A 15163-nucleotide genomic window follows, 5' to 3' on the forward strand; every position below is an offset into this window, starting at 1 on the left:
TTCACCAGCAAACATTTGCTGGCTCCACTGTTTGCCATGGCCCGTAATCCTCAGCATGGCACCCTTGCCTGGATGACTCGCAAGAAAGTAGAGTGACCACCCCCTAAGGTCACAAAAGATCCTTCTAACTTCATGTCGGATATATGGCACAAAAATAGACCATTCAACCCAACCAGTCCATGCAGCCATTTATGCTCCACTCACCTTTCCTCATCTAAATCTATCATTGCTACTCTCCATTCCCGTCTCCCTCATATGCTTATCTAGCCTCCGCTTAAATCAATGTACCCTACTCCACTCTCACTGGTAGAAGTTCCATATTCTCACCACTCTTCGGGGGAAAAAAAACGCTTCTTCAGAATTCACTATTGAATTTCTTGGTTGACTATCTTATGTTATGGTACCGGACCAGACCCTTATTTGCATTAGGAAACCAGACGGGAAACCCTGTGAGGAAATGATACATCGCTCCAGGGGTGATTTCACAGACAAATAGGGATTTTTAAATTTTAAAACAAACTTCATTATGAATAAAGTAATACCACATTAGCATCACAGAAAAATAGCTCCATAATTAACAGTTAAACAGTTCTTTTTTTTTATAAAGAAAGGGAACACTTTAACCATTAAAAAAAAAGGGAACACTTTAACTACTAACTAATGCCTTCTCCAGTTAAGCAAAGCCCATTATAGGTCAAAAGGCACTTGTAAATATAGTTAGCAAACACATACCATTGTGTCGAGATTTCCTTTTCAGAAAAGGAGAGAGAAAGACTTGCAAGAACAACCTGTAATCCTGCTGTCCTTATCAGACTAAAAGATCCCACAGCTGAACTTCTTGCTACAGACCTGGCTCCTCCTATTAATTACATAATCTCTTTCCCACTCCGATATCCCATGAGCGGCTCACCTAAGTGTAAAAGAAGTGTCTCAAATTATCTACTCTCCTCAGAGTCTCCAGCAATCATAACAAAGTTCCATTAGGCATCTCTTTGCAAACAAGTAAATGGTTAGAATCAATCATGATTCTTTTATGACCTCTTAATTACAACTGTAGCAGACATATAGACTGGATACCTTAAGCTGGATTATTTAATATGTTACTGCAACAAATATATACCTTAACCCATTGCCACAAATATAAAATACAATATATATATATACCAATTTCGTACATTCATCATACATATATTCATCCTACGAGTTATACTTCTCCCCACAAGTGGAAACTAGAAACCACCCTTGTTTAATGGTTGAGTTGTGCTGGAATTGAGTTATTGACATAATGTACAGACCCACAACACAGGACATTCTCATACTTAACCCCCTTGTTCAGTCACTGTGCTAGAATGTACAGCACTTATTTATCTTTCTTTGACTGCAGGCCATATTATTGTAAAAGCAAAATACTGCAGATGCTGCAAATCTGAAACAAAAGCAGAAGATGCTGGAAAAACACAGCAGGACTGGCAGAGTCTGTGGAGAGAGGAACAGAGTTACTGTTTCAATGTGACTTCTTCAGAGCCAGATATGATCCAGTCCAACAACAGATAGTTCCTAAAATCAGAAAACGGCAACAATTTATTTTTTTGCTTACACATATTAAGTTTTACATTATACTCTGCACTTAACTTGTGCTGTACTGTGCCTTTAAGGGATAGCAGTGTGCCATCACCAGAAAGGAGGTACATCATATGATACAAATAAATGAACAAGGAGCAGGAGTAGGCCATTCAGCCCCCCCCCCCCCCCCCGGGACTGCCCCGCCCTTTAAGATCACAGCTGATATGACAATAAACTGAAACCTGCACTCCATCTACCCTGATTACCAAGAATCTATCCACCTCGACCTTGAAGATATTCAAAGACTGCTTCCATGGCCTTTTAGGAAGAGATTTCCAAAGACTCACTCCCTTTGAGTGAAAACATCTCTCCCCATCTCCATTTTAAATGGGCGACTCCTTATTTTTAAACAGTGATTCTCCCATTCTCCCACAAGAAGAAACATCCTCTCTGCGTCCACTCTGTAAAGACCCCTCAGGATCTTATTTGTTTCAATCGTGTCACCTCTCACTAAAGAAGCCATTTCTTAGGTTGTGAGTATTAAACGAATCAAATATGAAAGACATCCATTTGTTATGGGCCAAGGTTTAGAGAACCCCAAAGTGTATCATGGAGTTCACCTGACCCACAACCTTTAATAGATTGTGGTAAGGGGAGCACACGGCCCACTCTACAGGTGTGGCAGAGCAGAAATGGAAAAGTATTTTGTAAAGCAAAACAGTGAACATCTTGGCAACCATTAATTCAAATACAACCCCCAAAGACTACAACACTAAGTAATCCTTTAAGCTTTCCTTTTTAACATCCATACAACTTAAAAACAAAACCTTTACAGAAGCACATCAGGTTAAAGTCACTACTGAAAACATTTATAAATCTGAATTCACCAAATGATCAAGACATAGTTTTTTGATGGCAGAGAGAACAGCAGTACACCTATTTGGTCTGGCTTCAGCTCCAACACTGAAAACGAAACTAAAACACACCCTGCAGCCTGCTCAAAAATGAAAGTAAAAAGCTGACAGACAGCCCAGCTTCACCCACTCTCTGACATCACTGCAGTAATAAACACCCATTTCTTAAAGGTACTCTCACTACAGATATTTATATACACACCCATTTATAAACACCCATTTCTTAAAGGTACTCTCACATGACACATTTTATGCAGTTTATGCATCCCTGACGAAACTCCAGCCAATACAAGCCTAGTCTGTCCAATCTGTACTCGTAAGGCAGTCCGCCCATTCTAGGTATTAGTCTGGTAAACCTTCTCTGAACCGCTTCCAACACATTTACATCCAGTCTCAGTTTCACTGTGAGCAGAGCACAGCACAGCACCCACGGCCCTGCTGCTGAAATCTTCTATCTTTGTATAAAGGTTCTCAGTGCCTTGTCTCAATAAATCAACCCACGTGCTAATCCAGTCTCTTACGAGTGATTGGAGCCTTTACATCATTATAAACACACAACCGACACTTGCAATCTTTAAGGTAATTCTGATGACTGCCCACGGGGAGCAGTATTCTATAGAAATGTACAGAATAAAGTGCTAGTTTTTGAGAGGTTATCGGCCTAACTGGTTACTTTTTCTCCTCAGCCCGACAGACGCATGTAGTTGCCCCTTAAGTGGCACAACCGGAGCCATCACCATAGAAGGACCATTGAGACGGAAAACCTTACTGAAGGAAGGCAAGAAGCCAGCAGTAAGTGGAACCTATCAAACTAGGGTTTTCTTTTTCTTTTCAGGGTCATCCAAATGTTCAGCTGTTTGATTTGGCAGTGATTTGTGGCTAATCATCCTGAGGCCGAGTATCAAGTCTTTGAACCAAACGAGCTCTGAAGCCGGAATTCCCATCAGTCTTACATTCACAGGATATTCCTCCGGCACTTAATTCCTGGAAATAAAAAATAAATTAAAATAATTTTTTAAAACGTGGCAATAAGGGGCGGCAAGGTGGCGCAGTGGTTAAGCACTGCTGCCTCAAGGCGCTGAGGACTCGGGTACAATCCCGGTCTTGGGTCACCATCTGTGTGGAGTTTGCACATTCTCCCCATGTCTGCGTGGGTTTCACCCCACAACCCAAAGATGTGCTGGTTTGGTGGATTGGCCACACTAAATTGCCCCTTAATTGAAAATAAATAATTGGCTACTCTAAAAAGAAAAAAACCCCACAGCAATGAAGCAAAAGGCATAGGTTAATAATGGATACAACAAACTATCTCATAAAAGGAGTCAGATGTATTTTTAGTAATCATCGAAATTACAGTGCTGATGGAGGCCATTCAGCCCATCGAGTCTGCTCCAGCCCTTGGAAAGAGCCCCCTACTTAAGCCCACATCTCCACCCTATCCCTGTAACCCAGTGACCCCCATCTAACCTTTTGGGACACTAAAGGCAATTTAGCATGGGCAATCCACCTAACCTGCACATCTTTGAACTGTGGGAGGAAACCGGAGCACCCGGAGGAAACCCACGCATTCGGTTGTCCCTTATCTTTCTGAAGCCAATCGCCTTTTTGTTATTAAGGGCGGAATTCTCCTGCCTGGGACTAAGTCCCGCGGCAGGGGCGGGAACGTGGAGCGCTTCCCGTTGCGGAGGCCGGTGGGAAACCACACCAAATCGTCTGGCCGCGACCTCATTAATTGGGCATCTGGAGGCTCAGCTCTGTGTTCTTGGGCAGGGCCTTCCATCTGCACCCCATTAGCCTCCAGTGGGTTTTCCAATCTGCCGTGACGGGGACCAGAGGACCATCCCGCGGGAAATTCATGCTGGTGTGGAACCGGTTTTTGAACTCGCGCTGAATTTCACCCTCCATTTCAGAGAAGGGAACAGGTTCATAGTTAAAAAAATCCTTCTGCTTTGAGTGCTAATGGTTTGCCAGGGGCCAGGAGGATTGCAGCAGAACAACTCCAGTTCTATCAAGCACAGGACACTCACGGACAACAAACGTTGGCTGGACGATGACAGCCACGTCCTGAGAATTAATCATTGAGAATCTAGGGTTGCAGAAATTTTCGGAGGTAAAATGTGAAGAGGCTATAGTGGGATTTTGAATTTATTGTATAGGGGGGCCTGTGGAGCAGTGGCCGTTTGGCCAAGAGACAGCAGAACTGCCTAAAATGGATGTTTTTCACATTTGATTCGTTTAATACTCACAACCTATCAAACGACTTCGCTTTTCATCTCAAGTTTGCAGTCAATCCCTCGTCTTTGATGCTCCTGTGCCATATCCAAGACTTTTCCATAAATAGTAAGAAGTCTTACAACACCAGGTTAAAGTCCAACCGGTTTGTTTCGATATCACTAGCTTTCGGAGCGCTGCTCCTTCCTCTGGTAACGCAGGAAGGAGCAGCGCTCTGAAAGCCAGTGATATCGAAACAAACCTGTTGGACTTTAACCTGGTGTTGTAAGACTTCTTACTGTGCCCACCCCAGTCCAACGCCGGCATCTACACATCATGGTTTCCATAAATAGGCATCACGATATTGTTGGTGCAGCCTGAATCGCTGTGGGTATTTTGAATGGGGCGGGTGGGAGGTCTGTGGCTGTGTCATGTGATCTTGCTCATCGGAGATACATGGACCAGCCCAGATGTAAAATTGTAACCAGTTCAAAGCGGGATGCATTTGAGTAATCCCGACTAGTTAACAAAAAAGGCTACTTATCCGCTCTAAAAAGACAAATCCCTTCGCAGGTAGAAAACTAATAACAAACACAGCATAATTCATCACCACTCGATCACACGCGTGGTAAGCTGCTGCTTCACATTTAGTTTTAGTGCCTTTTTTCTCAGTGACCACGATGCAGGAGCTGCAGGGTGCACTGCTCCCCCTATTGGCAGAGTCTCAACAGAACAGTGGCACGGCATTGTGTATTTTAACACAAAGGTACTTGATTTCATTCCATCATGGCAAATTTGTCGCCTTTTCTTTTGTATCGGGGGCCTGTGGAGCAGCGGCTGTTTGGCCAGGAGACACCAGGTTAGGACAGAAGAACTCACAAAATGGATGTTTTCTCACATTTGATTCGTTTAATACTCACAACCTATCAAATTACTTTGATTTTCATCTCAAATTTGCAGTCAATCCTTCATCTTTGATGATGCTGTGCCTTTATTCAAGACTTTTCCATAAATAGGCATCACAATATTGTCTCTGCAGCCTGAATCGCTGTGGCATTTTGAATGGGAAGGGGAGGGGGAGGGGGGCAGTTGTGCCATATGATCTTAATAATAACCTTTATTATTGTCACAAGTAGGCATACATTTACACTGCAGTGAAGTTACTGTGAAAATCCCCTAGTTGCCACATTCCGGCTCCTGTTCGGGTACACAGAGGGAGAATTCAGAATGTCCAATTCACCGAACATGCACATCTTTCGGGACTTGGAGGAACCCACACAGACAAGGGAAGAACGTGCAGACTCCGCCGAGACAGTGACCCAAGCGGGATACAAACCTGGTGGGACCCTGCTGCTGTGAAGCGAATGTGCTAACCACTGTGCTACCGTGCACATTGGAGATAAATAGATCAGCCCAGATGTAAAATTGTAACCAGTTCAAAGTGGGATCGATCAAAAAGCACTGAAAACACGAAGAAAAGGTTAATTCAGAATTTATGGCAGTGAATTCTGTTTTATATCAGACCCCGAATTGAGCGATGCCATTGATTGAATTATTTAGTTACGTTGACCCTCGGATGATTAACTCCCCTCGCAACTTGCCATCAGTGATCTCTGTCTGGTGGAGGTGCTGGAAGAGTGCCATGGAGCAATTTTGGCAGGAACCACCACCCCCCCCACCCCTCCGTGTCACCCACCAATCATCTCCTCCGCCCCCTTTCCCCAACAGCCTGCAGGCCTACCAATGCGGCATTTCCTGGACCCCATCAGAGCCTTCAGTCGTGAGAGCCCACCAATACGTCACCCGCCGAGCCAGACCAGAGGCCCTGTGACCAGACCTCTTCAGTGCTTCAGCCACCTCTAGGCCCCCCCCACCCATAGCCACTGCAGCTACTTGAGCTCCCTCTCCCCACATTGGGACTTTGAACCCCAACCATGTTGTTGGAGAGCTTGGCTCACTGGTTTGAAAAGTTAGACATTGCTGGATGACACCAGGGCAGAATGGCAACAAATCTGACCCCGTTGTTCATGGTGATTTTTAATTGATTATGCTGAATAAACTGCACAGGTGCTGACAACATCTCCAGAAACCACATGGGAAGAAAACATCAGGAGCAGTGATTCGCTAAAACTTAGTTCAGTATAATGAGGCTGCACGTACGGAGGAAGCGAAAGGTGTTCTCCGCCTGCAGCATAGCACCATAAAAGATGGGCATTCTGCGGAACATTCCGAGTGCAAAATGTGGAAGTCCGTGATGTGCAGCTGGAATAACTGGGTACTCCGAGGTCCTGGTGACTATTCATTTCGGAACGTTGCTCAGTTTGATTTAATGTTGAAAAGTCACTTACTTCCTGTTTCCCTTCAGGTGTCATCCTGGACTCGTTACTGGCTCATACTTTCTGGATCGCTTCTGCTGTATTTTTCCGCGAAGTCCCTGCGGGCCTCCGAGAGGAAGCATGTAAGTAATCTCCACCCATCAGATTAACGATGGCTTAAACACTCCATTTTTCTAATGAGAAATGGATTTCCTTGTATATCGCTAATGGATTACAAAAAAAAAAAAATCTCTTCACAAAAGCATCCAATTTCTTTTGTTTTAGTTCTTTCGTGGGATGTTGGCGTTGCTGGCTCGATCAGCATTTATTGCCCATCCCTAATTGTCCTTGAACTGAATGGCTTGCTGGGCCTTTTCAGGGGGCATTTAAGCATCAACCACATTGCTGTGGGTCTGGGGTCACGTTTAGGCCAGACCAGGTAAAGACAGCAGATTTCCTTCCATGAAGGAGCAGCACGGTAGCATAGTGGTTAGCACAATTGCTTTACAGCTCTAGGGTCCCAGGTTTGATTCCGGCTTGGGTTACTGTCTGTGCGGAGTCTGCACATCCTCCCCGTGTGTGCGTGGGTTTCCTCCGGGTGCTCCGGTTTCTTCCCACAGTCCAAAGATGTGCAGGTTAGGTGGGTTGGCCATGATAAATTGCCCTTAGTGTCCAAAATTGCCCTTAATGTTGGGTGGGGTTGCTGGGTTATGGGGATAGGGTGGAGGTGTTGACCTTGGGTAGGGTGCTCTTTCCAAGAGCCAGTGCAGACTCGATGGGCCAAATGGCCTCCTTCTGCACTGTAAATTCTATGATAATATATGAAAAAGGACACCAGTGAACCAGCTGAGTTGTTACAACCATCGACAAAGGTCATGATCATCATTAGACTTTTGATTGTATCATTCTATATTCATTTTATATTCCCTTTCATGACTGATAGATTTTGCTTCGAAGTTCTGAACTCCTTTGACCATTTTCATTTAACCTGGAAACGTAATCTGTTAAAGATCCGTTAACACCACTTGAAAGTTGATACATAGCTGAAACATAAAACTTTCCAGTAATTGTCCAGAATTAACATTTGATTTCTGCGACCTTGATTAGAATTCATCACAGCTTGGTGGAATAAAATCTTATCTCTTTCTCTGTCTTGTCGGCTGTAAAGATTCTCGGGGAATAAAGTTTGGGAAGTCTTGATCCTGGAGGTAGAATTGAATAGAAACATAGAATTCCTACAGTGCTGAAGGAGGCAATCATCCCTTGGGCCTGCATTGAGCCTCAGAAAGAGCAGCCTAATTAAGCCTACTCCCTCACCCCTTCTCTGTAACCCACTTAACCTGCACATCTTTGGACTGTGGGAAGAAGCTGGAGCTCTCGGGGGAAACCTAGGCAGACACGGAGAAACAGTACAAATTCCACACAGACAGACATCCAAGGCCGGAATTGAACCTGGGTTGCTGGCGCTGTGAGGTAACAGTGTTAACCACTGTGCCACCGTGCCGGCCAGATAGAGCTGGTTTTCACTGGGATTAAAGCATCAGCATTGAGGCCACAGGAACAGTTCAGACAAATAGTGTGAACCCTCCCTATTGGTCAGTGAACCAGCTTCTCTGTCCAACGCCAAGGCATCTTTCAAGTTGCAGGTGTCCGGGGTGAATTGGGGCATTTTGGGTTATGAGTTGGGAACCTTCTTTCTAATTTGAAGCATAAATGGGAAATGCTGGAAGTTCATTCAGGTGAAAGGTCCACACTGTAAAATGATCTAGTCTGTAACATTAACTTCATCCAACTGAGGCTCCCTGAACTGCTGCCCGTTTGCAGCGATTTCTGTTTTGATTTGAGATTTCCTCCATCTTCATTATTTTGCATTTTTTCTTTCTCTCATTGAGAATAACATAGCCTGTTTCATTTCTCCCATCATAGAGAAGCTTGGTAGAGGATGGTCAATGTAGTAACGAAGGAAGAAGAGAGCCATCTCCTGGTTCTCCATGTTCACTTTAAAAACAGCCAGAGTAAATCTCTCTCGCTCTCTGAGCGAGTCTGTGTCTCTCTGCCCTCTGAGCTTTCCTCAAAGTGATGTAAGATGGATGTAGCAGGAGTGGACCGACTGCTGGCATTCCACTGAGCTAGCCACAGCATTTCACATCTCTGAGTCCAAGTGTCTCTTTCTCTCTCTCCTCTCTGAGCTAGTCTGTGTGTCTCACACTCTCCGAGCTAGTCTGTGTGTCTCAGTCTCTGAGCTAGTCTGTGTCTCTCTCACTCTCCGAGCTAGTCTGTGTCACACTCTCTGAGCTAGTCTGTGTCTCTCTCACTCTCCGAGCTAGTCTGTGTCACACTCTCTGAGCTAGTCTGTGTCACACTCTCCGAGCTAGTCTGTGTCTTACTCTCTGAGCTAGTCTGTGTCTCACTCTCTGAGCTAGTCTGTGTCTCTCTCACTCTCCGAGCTCGTCTGTGTGTCTCAGTCTCTGAGCTAGTCTGTGTCTCACTCTCTGAGCTAGTCTGTGTCTCACTCTCTGAGCTAGTCTGTGTCTCACTCTCCGAGCTAGTCTATGTGTCTCTCACTCTGAGCTAGTCTGTATCTCACTCTCTGAGCTAGTCTGTGTCTCACTCTCTGAGCTAGTGTTTGTGTCTCTCTCACTCTCTGAGCTAGTCCGTGTCTCTCTCACTCTCTGAGCTAGTCTGTGTCTCACTCTCTGAGTTAGTCTTTGTGTCTCACTCTCTGAGCTAGTCTGTGTCTCACTCTCTGAGCTAGTGTTTGTGTCTCTCTCACTCTCTGAGCTAGTCCGTGTCTCTCTCACTCTCTGAGCTAGTCTGTGTCTCACTCTCTGAGCTAGTCTGTGTCTCACTCTCTGAGTTAGTCTTTGTGTCTCACTCTCTGAGCTAGTCTGTGTCTCACTCTCTGAGCTAGTGTTTGTGTCTCTCTCACTCTCTGAGCTAGTCTGTGTCTCACTCTCTGAGCTAGTCTGTGTCTCACTCTATGAGTTAGTCTTTGTGTCTCACTCTCTGAGCTAGTGTTTGTGTCTCTCTCAGTCTCTGAGCTACTCTGTGTTTCTCACTCTCTGAGCTAGTCTGTGCCTCGCTCCTCTCTGAGCTAGTCTATGTGTCTCTCCCCTCTCTGAGCTAGTCCATGTGACTCTGAGCTAGTCTGTGTGTCTCTCTCAGTCTCTGAGCTAGTCTATGTGTCTCTCTCATTTTCTGAGCTGGTCTGTGAATGTCTCTCACTCTCTGAGCTAGTCTATGTGTCTCTCTCATTTTCTGAGCCGGACTGTGAATGTCTCACACTCTGAGCTTGTCGATGAGTCTCTCTCCTCCTAAGCGAGTCTATGCATCTCTCTCTCTCTCTCTCTGTGCTTGTTTACATTTGTCTGTCTGCCTGGGCTCGGCTATGCAATTGTCCATCTATGTACTAGTCTATGCATCTCTGATTTGGGCTAATGCGATGATATGTTCCTGAATGCATTGTAGCATAATGTTGCTCGGCAGAGCAAGCATTAAGGGAACTGGAGGGTGGCACTGCCCATTGTGTGATGTGTGTAGTCACATGGTAAGAGACTCTGGGAGAAACCTAGAAGAAATACTCTTGTAAGCAGCAAGCCTGCATGATGGAGCATCACCATGCAGGGCAATACTTGGAACTATAAATAGTGCAATTCTACGTGTTCATGCTTAAACATACAAGTTTCAGGATCTCAATCAGAGCCCCACCACAGCAGCATAAGGAACCCAGATTAAGACAACCTATGCATCTCCCACCCCCCTTGAGCTACACTGCTCCCCCGCCCCCACCAAAAAAAAAGGATATTCTTTTCCTCCTTTGATACTTTGATTACCTGGGCAGAGTCATTTTAAATGGAGCTTGGCTGTCTGATACTGGAACGTCCTCTACTGGCAGACTCTGATGCTTTGCCTCATATGACTATGATGTGCATTTGCCATCGCCGAAGGTTTCTGCCCCTTCAGCAGAGTTTGAAACTGAACAACAGCACCAGAGCCTGCAGAAGGTGGTTCTCAACTTGTTTAAAACTCTTAGGTTGTGCATTAATAATACAACAAATGGGGAATATTTTAAGTGTTTCTCAAACCACGTTGAATCCATCATTTGCTGGCTGGAGTGGGTATTACTATTGATGCTAACAGGAAGAGAGGAAACTAACAGCCAGCAAGGTTATCTTCTTCAGAGGAACTTTTTGGTCCTCTTGTATCATCTGAATGATAATTCTCTTGAAAGGATTGATATCTCTTGGGTATACCTTCCCCTGCCTTTCCCACTTTTATTGAGGGGACTGTGGAGTGGAGCGAGTCACACACTCGTCTTTATTTCTCGAGTGAGTGTTCAGGCACGGCTACTGGGGTGAGAATCTACTCTGCTGACTGACACAGTGAGTTTCAGCAGACTTACCCCAGTTCTCCGAGAAACAGCAGACTTACCCCAGTTCCCCGAGAAACAGCAGACTTGCCCCAGTTCCCCGAGAAACAGCAGACTTACCCCAGTTCCCCGAGAAACAGCAGACTTGCCCCAGTTCCCCGAGAAACAGCAGACTTGCCCCAGTTCCCCGAGAAACAGCAGACTTGCCCCAGTTCCCCGAGAAACAGCAGACTTACCCCAGTTCCCCGAGAAACAGCAGACTTACCCCAGTTCCCTGTGGAACAGCAGACTTACCCCAGTTCCCCGAGAAACAGCAGACTTACCCCAGTTCCCCGAGGAACAGCAGACTTACCCCAGTTCCCCGAGAAACAGCAGACTCGCCCCAGTTCCCCGAGGAACAGCAGACTTGCCCCAGTTCCCCGAGGAACAGCAGACTCACCCCAGTTCCCCGAGGAACAGCAGACTTGCCCCAGTTCCCCGAGGAACAGCAGACTTGCCCCAGTTCATCAAGAAACAGCAGACTTGCCCCAGTTCCCCGAGGAACAGCAGACTTGCCCCAGTTCCCCGAGGAACAGCAGACTCGCCCCAGTTCCCCGAGAAACAGCAGACTTACCCCAGTTCCCCGAGGAACAGCAGACTTACCCCAGTTCCCCGAGAAACAGCAGACTCGCCCCAGTTCCCCGAGGAACAGCAGACTTGCCCCAGTTCCCCGAGGAACAGCAGACTTGCCCCAGTTCGCCGAGGAACAGCAGACTTACCCCAGTTCATCAAGAAACAGCAGACTTGCCCCAGTTCCCCGAGGAACAGCAGACTTGCCCCAGTTCCCCGAGGAACAGCAGACTTGCCCCAGTTCCCTGTGGAACAGCAGACTCACCCCAGTACCCCGAGAAACAGCAGACTCGCCCCAGTTGCCCGAGGAACAGCAGACTTGCCCCAGTTCCCTGTGGAACAGCAGACTCACCCCAGTTCCCCGAGAAACAGCAGACTTGCGCCAGTTCCCCGAGGAACAGCAGACTCGCCCCAGTTCCCCGAGGAACAGCAGACTTGCCCCAGTTCCCCGAGGAACAGCAGACTTGTCCCAGTTCCCCGAGAAACAGCAGACTTGCCCCAGTTCCCCGAGGAACAGCAGACTTGCCCCAGTTCCCCGAGGAACAGCAGACGTACCCCAGTTCCCCGAGAAACAGCAGACTTGCCCCAGTTCCCCGAGAAACAGCAGACTTGCCCCAGTTCCCCGAGGAACAGCAGACTTGCCCCAGTTCCCCGAGGAACAGCAGACGTACCCCAGTTCCCCGAGAAACAGCAGACTTACCCCAGTTCCCCGAGGAACAGCAGACTTGCCCCAGTTCCCCGAGGAACAGCAGACTTACCCCAGTTCCCTGTGGAACAGCAGACTTACCCCAGTTCCCCGAGGAACAGCAGACTTACCCCAGTTCCCCGAGGAACAGCAGACTTGCCCCAGTTCCCTGTGGAACAGCAGACTCACCCCAGTTCCCCGAGGAACAGCAGACTTGCCCCAGTTCCCTGTGGAACAGCAGACTCGCCCCAGTTCCCCGAGAAACAGCAGACTCGCCCCAGTTCCCCGAGAAACAGCAGACTTGCCCCAGTTCCCTGTGGAACAGCAGACTCGCCCCAGTTCCCCGAGGAACAGCAGACTTGCCCCAGTTCCCTGTGGAACAGCAGACTCGCCCCAGTTCCCCGAGAAACAGCAGACTCACCCCAGTTCCCCGAGAAACAGCAGACTTACCCCAGTTCCCCGAGAAACAGCAGACTTACCCCAGTTCCCCGCGGAACAGCAGACTTACCCCAGTTCCCCGAGAAACAGCAGACTTGCCCCAGTTCCCCGAGGAACAGCAGACTTACCCCAGTTCCCCGAGAAACAGCAGACTTGCCCCAGTTCCCCGAGTAACAGCAGACTTGCCCCAGTTCCCCGAGTAACAGCAGACTTGCCCCAGTTCCCCGAGAAACAGCAGACTTACCCCAGTTCCCTGTGGAACAGCAGATTTACCCCAGTTCCCTGTGGAGCAGCAGACTCACCCCAGTTCCCCGAGAAACAGCAGACTCACCCCAGTTCCCCGAGGAACAGCAGACTTACCCCAGTTCCCTGAGAAACAGCAGACTTGCCCCAGTTCCCCGAGAAACAGCAGACTCGCCCCAGTTATCCGAGAAACAGCAGACTTACCCCAGTTCCCCGAGAAACAGCAGACTTGCCCCAGTTCCCCGAGACACAGCAGACTTACCCCAGTTCCCCGAGACACAGCAGACTTACCCCAGTTCTCCGAGAAACAGCAGACTTACCCCAGTTCCCCGAGAAACAGCAGACTTACCCCAGTTCCCCGAGAAACAGCAGACTCGCCCCAGTTCCCTGTGGAGCAGCAGACTTGCCCCAGTTCCCCGAGAAACAGCAGACTTACCCCAGTTCCCCAGGAAACAGCAGACTTACCCCAGTTCCCCAGGAAACAGCAGACTTACCCCAGTTCCCCGAGGAACAGCAGACTTGCCCCAGTTCCCCGAGAAACAGCAGACTTACCCCAGTTCCCCGAGAAACAGCAGACTTGCCCCAGTTCCCTGTGGAGCAGCAGACTTACCCCAGTTCCCCGAGAAACAGCAGACTTGCCCCAGTTCCCCGAGAAACAGCAGACTTGCCCCAGTTCCCCGAGAAACAGCAGACTTGCCCCAGTTCCCCGAGAAACAGCAGACTCGCCCCAGTTCCCTGTGGAGCAGCAGACTTGCCCCAGTTCCCCGAGAAACAGCAGACTTACCCCAGTTCCCCAGGAAACAGCAGACTTACCCCAGTTCCCCAGGAAACAGCAGACTTACCCCAGTTCCCCGAGGAACAGCAGACTTGCCCCAGTTCCCCGAGAAACAGCAGACTTACCCCAGTTCCCCGAGACACAGCAGACTTGCCCCAGTTCCCTGTGGAGCAGCAGACTCGCCCCAGTTCCCCGAGAAACAGCAGACTCGCCCCAGTTCCCCGAGGAACAGCAGACTCGCCCCAGTTCCCCGAGAAACAGCAGACTCGCCCCAGTTCCCCGAGGAGCAGCAGACTTACCCCAGTTCCCCGAGAAACAGCAGACTTACCCCAGTTCCCCAGGAAACAGCAGACTTACCCCAGTTCCCCAGGAAACAGCAGACTTACCCCAGTTCCCCGAGGAACAGCAGACTTGCCCCAGTTCCCCGAGAAACAGCAGACTTACCCCAGTTCCCCGAGAAACAGCAGACTTGCCCCAGTTCCCTGTGGAGCAGCAGACTTACCCCAGTTCCCCGAGAAACAGCAGACTTGCCCCAGTTCCCCGAGAAACAGCAGACTTGCCCCAGTTCCCCGAGAAACAGCAGACTTGCCCCAGTTCCCCGAGAAACAGCAGACTCGCCCCAGTTCCCTGTGGAGCAGCAGACTTGCCCCAGTTCCCCGAGAAACAGCAGACTTACCCCAGTTCCCCAGGAAACAGCAGACTTACCCCAGTTCCCCAGGAAACAGCAGACTTACCCCAGTTCCCCGAGGAACAGCAGACTTGCCCCAGTTCCCCGAGAAACAGCAGACTTACCCCAGTTCCCCGAGAAACAGCAGACTTGCCCCAGTTCCCTGTGGAGCAGCAGACTTACCCCAGTTCCCCGAGAAACAGCAGACTCGCCCCAGTTCCCCGAGGAACAGCAGACTCGCCCCAGTTCCCCGAGAAACAGCAGACTCGCCCCAGTTCCCCGAGGAGCAGCAGACTTACCCCAGTTCCCCGAGGAACAGCAGACTTGCCCCAGTTCCCCGAGGAACAGCAGACTCGCCCCAGTTCCCCGAGGAA

At 48.4% G+C, this 15163-nt stretch overlaps 1 protein-coding gene across 5 annotated transcripts in view; it reads left to right on the plus strand.

The window, feature by feature from the left end:
- LOC140399187 (ras-specific guanine nucleotide-releasing factor RalGPS1-like) overlaps window positions 1-15163 on the plus strand; it is an 839817-nt gene that overhangs the window by 803374 nt on the left and 21280 nt on the right. For all 5 annotated transcript variants that reach the window (XM_072488521.1, XM_072488520.1, XM_072488522.1 and 2 more), the window contains 2 exons: window positions 3164-3269; window positions 7054-7146. In XM_072488521.1, the coding sequence (XP_072344622.1) occupies window positions 3164-3269; window positions 7054-7146 (199 nt within the window). The remainder of the gene's footprint in view (window positions 1-3163; window positions 3270-7053; window positions 7147-15163) is intronic.

The sequence above is a fragment of the Scyliorhinus torazame genome, chromosome 22 (assembly GCF_047496885.1).
Source record: "Scyliorhinus torazame isolate Kashiwa2021f chromosome 22, sScyTor2.1, whole genome shotgun sequence".
Classification (NCBI taxonomy): Eukaryota; Metazoa; Chordata; class Chondrichthyes; order Carcharhiniformes; family Scyliorhinidae; genus Scyliorhinus; species Scyliorhinus torazame.